The sequence below is a fragment of the Branchiostoma belcheri genome, unplaced genomic scaffold, assembly GCF_001625305.1.
Source record: "Branchiostoma belcheri isolate BF01 breed outbred unplaced genomic scaffold, Haploidv18h27 scaffold434, whole genome shotgun sequence".
Lineage (NCBI taxonomy): Eukaryota > Metazoa > Chordata > Leptocardii > Amphioxiformes > Branchiostomatidae > Branchiostoma > Branchiostoma belcheri.
The window spans coordinates 46,141-53,089 of NW_017804059.1; the positions used below are offsets into that span (position 1 = coordinate 46,141).

General features: G+C 39.6%; 1 protein-coding gene across 2 annotated transcripts in view; it reads left to right on the top strand.

Moving 5' to 3' along the window:
• Positions 1-3,607, top strand: part of LOC109478387 (tetratricopeptide repeat protein 28-like) — a 21,142-nt gene extending 17,535 nt beyond the window's left edge. For both annotated transcript variants that reach the window (XM_019779917.1, XM_019779916.1), the window contains exon 4: positions 1,056-3,607. In XM_019779917.1, the coding sequence (XP_019635476.1) occupies positions 1,056-2,629 (1,574 nt within the window). In that variant the 3' untranslated portion in view covers positions 2,630-3,607. The remainder of the gene's footprint in view (positions 1-1,055) is intronic.
• Positions 3,608-6,949: the final 3,342 nt, after the last annotated feature.

The following is a 6,949-nucleotide window of genomic DNA, read 5'->3' on the forward strand; positions in this document are numbered from 1 at the left end:
ATTTTTACCGTAGCTGTTTTTGATATTGGAGTAAATGCTTATTTTCGAAACATCCCCATTTCTTTGAAATGGTTTCGTCCGTTTATGCAACTGTTACTGCGCTAATGACGACCAGTCGCGCTGTCCTGATACACCGCGAATGTGCGAGTGTTCCCTGTAGACAGTCCCGGGAGTCATTTTTTTGCACATTCCAGGAGCCAAACCAAAATACGTTCATGAACCGAGTCCAAAAAACCGAAACGTGAAAATCGGATGATCGGACCTGATGTACATTTCTCTTTCTATAGATTGTACACACAATACACACATCTTTAGATAATCTGGCCATGGCAGGTTAAAAAAAAAGTAACCCTGAATCATACTAGATTAGCGTAAATGCATGTTAATGCGTTCAAAACAAGAAAAAATTGTTTCCGGGTATTAATCTCTTGAATCACGGCGCTGAATATTGACGCAAAAATATTTCGGGCATCGCGCGCCTTCCCCAAATCCCGCGTCACGTGTCGGCATCTCGCATCTCTGATTGGTTGTTGCGTCTTAAGATGACTGAGCCGACGCGCGTTTAAACAATTTTTCTTTGTTCGATTTATCACACTTCACAGAGAATTGTCGCCAATGGCTACTTCTTTTTGTTGCAATATATAATACTTCACGGAGAATTGTCGCCTATGGCTTCTTGTTTTTTTTATAAATGGTAGAAACGGAGTTTTCTGCACTATATTGAGAGACAACTTTGTGGGTGACAATTACCTAAAATTTCAGAAAAACATCTTTAGAAACAAAAAAGATATTACAGAATATATAGTGCTGGGGTCCGCGTGGACCCCAGGTGTACTGTTTAGGGTTAAGTATACTTCAATCAAGTTATTGACAGACCTTTAATGATGCAAGAGGGGTGCAAATGTTGGAGGACACTATGCAGTGAAAAAGAGATACATGTACATGTGTTTTGCTGTTTTTGTTGACAAAATAATTAATCTTCTTGTTGCTATTGCTTACAGAGTCACATATACTTTAATGTAATACTATGGAAGATTATCCCTTTTTTTTTGCAGATGATGAAGATCCACAAGTCAACTTGAACCTTCTCGTTGCTGAACTTAACACACCTGCAGTAAAGAGAAACAAGCCGCAACAGTTTGAACTGTACTGTCAGATAGGAGATCTCTACAGGACAAAACTACACAACTTACAGTCAGCTCTGCAGTATTACCAGAATATGTTAGAGTGTTCTCAGGAACTGTCAGATAAATCAAAACAAGCCAACGCCTACAGCAGACTTGGTGTAACATATGGATTGTTAGATGAACAAGAAAAGGCCTTTAGATACAACATGATGGCTTTGAGTTTCCATGACATTAGGCTAGAAAGAGATACTGACATTTGTGTAGCTTACAAAAAGCTAGCCTCATCATTAGCACAGTCAGATCAACAAGCGTCAGATGCAAAAACTACCTATGAATCAGCCTTGGCTGTTGCCATGGAGATAGGAAACAAGACTCAACAGATGGACATTTACTTGGAGCTGGGTGATTTACACAGGGAACAGCTACATGAACCACAGAAATCCCACAAGTACTACACAGAGATGTTGGCACTAGCCAGGGACTTGGGGAGGAAGGACAAGGAGAGGCAAGCTTACAACAGACTGGGACTGGCTTGTGGGGACATGCAGGATTATGAGACAGCTTTGGAGTGGCATCAAAAGGACCTGAATATGAGCCAAGAAAGTGGAGACAAGACTGAACAGATAGCAGCACATCAAAACATAGCTGATTCCTACATGACACTGGGTAAACTGGACCTGGCCAGATCTCACTATCAATCAGCAAAGACCATCGCCATGGAGACAGCAAACAAGACTAGACAGATGGACATTTACTTGAAGTTGGGTGATTTACACAGGAAACAGCTACATGAACCACAGGAATCACACAAGTACTACACAGAGATGTTGGCACTAGCCAGGGACTTGGGGAGGAAGGACATGGAGAGTCTGGCTTACAACAGACTAGGACTGGCTTGTGAGGACATGCAGGATTATGAGGCGGCTTTGGAGTGGAACAAGAAGTATCTGAAGATGAGCCAAGAAAGTGGAGAAAAGACTGAACAGATGACAGCAAAAACAAACTTAGGTGCTTCCTACAAGGCACTGGGTAAACTGGACCTGGCCAGATCTCACTATCAATCAGCAATGACCATCGCCATGGAGACAGGAAACAAGACTAGACAGATGGACATTTACTTGGAGCTGGGTGATTTACACAGGGAACAGCTACATGAACCACAGGAATCACACATGTACTACACCGAAATGTTGGCACTAGCCAGGGACTTGGGGAGGAAGGACAAGGAGAATCAAGCTTACAACAGACTGGGACTGGCTTGTTGGGAAATGCAGGATTATGAGGCAGCTCTGGAGTGGTCCAAGAATTTCCTAAAGATGTGCCTAGAAAGTGGAGACAAGACTGAACAGATAACCGCACATCAAAACATAGCTGCTACCTGCATGGCACTGGGTAAACTGGACCTGGCCAGATCTCACTATCAGTCAGCAATGACCATCGCCATGGAGACAGGAAACAAACAAAAACAGGAGGACATTGCCATGGAGCTGGCTAATCTGTAACAATACCATTGTAATGGACAGTAAGCAGGCTACGTACATATATGTATAGTAGTAAAACTGTAACATTACCATGTAATTCAGTCCAGTTACAGCACAAAACTCCAGGACCTGTACTTCATCAACAGGCAAATGCTTTCTTTAGCAACAGGTAACAAAAACAAGTAACTTAGTGTGAATATACGTTGTGAAGATTTCATAATTTTCTGGTGCTGACATTAACCTCAAATTACAGTTGGATAAACAGATGTACTACATGTACATGTATTAGTATTAGGCCATGTTCCCTTTATTATTAAAATTATTCAGATCGAGCCAAGCTGATTCAAAGCCAGACCAAAGCAAATCAATTCAGCTCTACCTAGACAATTTAATCCTAGTGGGAATGGGGCCCTGGTCACTTTCACTAGTTTTAGTAATAAAAACTATCATGATACCTCAGACTCTACAATGTATGTTTAAGGCCACACCGATTCATATTATTTCTTTGAAATTCTTACTTTTTTTAATAAAAAAGGAGGAATTTGACAGCTTTACAACTGACAAAATATAAACTATTGATGTTAATATTTGTTTGTTTGCGCCTTTATCCATACTCGATAAAATTAATACTGATTACATGTATTAAGATACTCATTTCTATGACTTGTATGAGTTCATACTCTCCAACCAACAATTATAGTCTTATCTAACCAGAGAAACCCAATAGTATTTAATGCATTTAACCAGAATTAGGCAAATGTACATGTGGTACTGATTTGAATTGAATGTTTATAAATGATATTTACACCAAGTTACACTGTACTAATGCTGCAAATATAAAACAGTTACACTATTTTTTTCTATCAATTTTGTATTTCTTGTTTTATTCACAAGATTTAAAAATCTGAAGTTCTCCTACAGTACCAAAACAAGCCGAATACTCCAGGAAGCCAAAAATCTAAATCATTTTGAGGTCTAATCAAGTAATAGACCTTCCCACCCACCAAGTTTCATGTACATGTATATTGACAATCCATACTAGTAGGCTCTTGACTTATTGTGCTAACCCTTTCACATACATTATGATAAAAACATACATATTTTACACATATACACATACATGTGCACATACATGTACATAACAATGCAACCAAAATCTTAACCAAAAGGATGTAAATGTACTAAGCTTGGGTATATACTATAGTTCTTTCTGTAAATATAAGGACGAGAAGAATTAACGCTGATAACACTTTCTAGACTTACATGTACACATACAAGTGTAAAAATGACGAAGTGTTATGGAGGAGACCTTCTGGATTGGTTTGAGCGGGAACTCGAACTAAATAATTTTATGTATTACTAAGTTATTCACATTTTTTAGGATTGGGCAAAATTGTTTTACATCATGTGCAGAATAAAACATGTTTTATATAACACCCTCCAGTTTAATTTGGGAGTTCCAGTTTAATTTGGGACAACCTCCCAAATATCATTCACTTTAAACCCAAATGGCTAAATATCACATCTGGTAGGAACAAATGAAGTTAGGAATACGTAGCCATCATTGATGAACCCCTGGGGACTAGCCAAATTCTGCAGAATTCTGCGACCTGGATGCAGAATTCTGTGCAGAATTCTGCAAACTGGACGCAGAATTCTGCAGAATTCTGGGAACTTAAACCAGGTTTTCCCTCAGTTTGGTGAAGTAAAGCTTATTGTTGAGTGTTAATTTAAAGGTGTGGCAAATCCTGGGGGGTCTTTAGCCTTGCTCCCTTATACCTGTCACATTGTGCACAAATCAACCAAATGACGAGTCTGCGAGCTCTAAATGACATTTTCATTGACTCAGTAATATATGTCCAGTGTTTTCTCCATCAGAGCACAATTTTTAGTGATCATCAACGATTTTCAGGAGTTGGCAGATAGTTGCTGTGCAGCGACTTGAGCTCATTAACAGGTCGCCTGTACATTGTAGGTCCCTGGTAGGTCCAGGTGATGGGTGAGCACAGAGCAACTTATTGCTCATCAGCTGCAAATTGGGCTATAGCATTACCAGTGGGGCAAGTTTGTTTCACGGTTTGCAAAATATATATGATTGTACAATTGTCCAAGCAGCTTACATATGCAGGTTTAAAATTGTCATTACCAGTAGTCATTTTTACAAAATAGTACTTTTTATTTAGAAAGATCAATTTAATGAACAGCTACATCCTTGATGTAGTGTTTGGCTACAGATCATGAGCTGGCTATGAAAGATTACACAATCTCCATTCATGGAACCNACACCCTCCAGTTTAATTTGGGAGTTCCAGTTTAATTTGGGACAACCTCCCAAATATCATTCACTTTAAACCCAAATGGCTAAATATCACATCTGGTAGGAACAAATGAAGTTAGGAATACGTAGCCATCATTGATGAACCCCTGGGGACTAGCCAAATTCTGCAGAATTCTGCGACCTGGATGCAGAATTCTGCAGAATTCTGCGACCTGGATGCAGAATTCTGTGCAGAATTCTGCAGAATCCTGCAGAATTCTGCAAACTGGACGCAGAATTCTGGGAACTTAAACCAGGTTTTCCCTCAGTTTGGTGAAGTAAAGCTTATTGTTGAGTGTTAAAGGCGTGGCAAGTCCTGGGGGGTCTTTAGCCTTGCTCCCTTATACCTGTCACATTGTGCACAAATCAACCAAATGACGAGTCTGCGAGCTCTAAATGACATTTTCATTGACTCAGTAATATATGTCCAGTGTTTTCTCCATCAGAGCACAATTTTTAGTGATCATCAACGATTTTCAGGAGTTGGCAGATAGTTGCTGTGCAGCGACTTGAGCTCATTAACAGGTCGCCTGTACATTGTAGGTCCCTGGTAGGTCCAGGTGATGGGTGAGCACAGAGCAACTTATTGCTCATCAGCTGCAAATTGGGCTATAGCATTACCAGTGGGGCAAGTTTGTTTCACGGTTTGCAAAATATATATGATTGTACAATTGTCCAAGCAGCTTACATATGCAGGTTTAAAATTGTCATTACCAGTAGTCATTTTTACAAAATAGTACTTTTTATTTAGAAAGATCAATTTAATGAACAGCTACATCCTTGATGTAGTGTTTGGCTACAGATCATGAGCTGGCTATGAAAGATTACACAATCTCCATTCATGGAACCTTACAAATACATGTATACCCAGGGTTAACATGTATTAAAAGGAGGACAAAATCTTGGTCTTTAGGGTCACTTTTCTCAAATTGAAGCAGAAAGTATTAAGTTTTGTTACCATTCCTCCGCATAGAATTCTGCAGAATTCTGCAGATTTCTGCAGAATTCTGTAAAAATCTGCAGAATTCTATGTGGCAGAATTGTGAAAAAGCTAGCCTACATAATAGTATACATGTATTTGTCATCAAAGTTAGCTGCTTGTAAGGTTCTTCATCACCATCCTATAATATAGTTAACTCATTATAAAGAGTTCCATGAACTCATAGCCATACCTTCACTAAAGATGTTAAAAGTTCATGATTGACGAATATACCGTTCCTGGTCCAAGATGTCAAACCTCCTATTGCTAACACTGTGCGAAATCAGCACGGGAAGGGCCGCTGATGACGGAATAGTGTTACCTGACCTCAGCTTGCGTTTCTTGTACTGGAAAACTTTTACAATGGGCCAAAGAAAAGGGTTACGATTTCTTTGTTGATGAAGAATGCATCATTCTGCAGAGTAGAATTGTTTGAGAAGAGGGCAGAGGTAGTTTCAGTCAATCAGTGATGGCAAAATGCGGTAGTGGGGGGTGCCGCATAACGTGACACTATTGGTGGACATTAGTACCTGGTTGCTGACAAACCATCTATACATGTGTAAAGCAGGTAAATCTGTGACTGTAAGGTTTTCCACTGTCTTGGCTGTGTGTATCACAGATACATGCATGCTCATTGCAGCTAGGTGTACATTACGAACTTCAAGATGAAACGAGAAAAAACAGCTTGGCCTCCACGTTGAGGGCACACTTGGCAAGTGCAACAATGCTCCTTGTTTTACCAGTGACATCAGATGCACTTTCAAGTTAATCAAAGACTTTCTTACATTCTATCTAAATTACAGTATCATCAAATTTGCTTTTCCAGGGGACTGCAATTCTGTCGTCTGTTTCCAATGAAAGTTTGTGGCAGCTGATCCACACTTTTGTGACAGCAGTGCTCTGCCATTTTTGTTGAAATTTAGATACTGTTCTTCATTGTAAGTCAAGTTGAACAGTCCATAGGTCATCGGGCTTCTACTTGAATAGGAACCCCTAATTCATGGAAGTTCATGGATGTGCTTCAGTTGATGGACCATAAAGAATT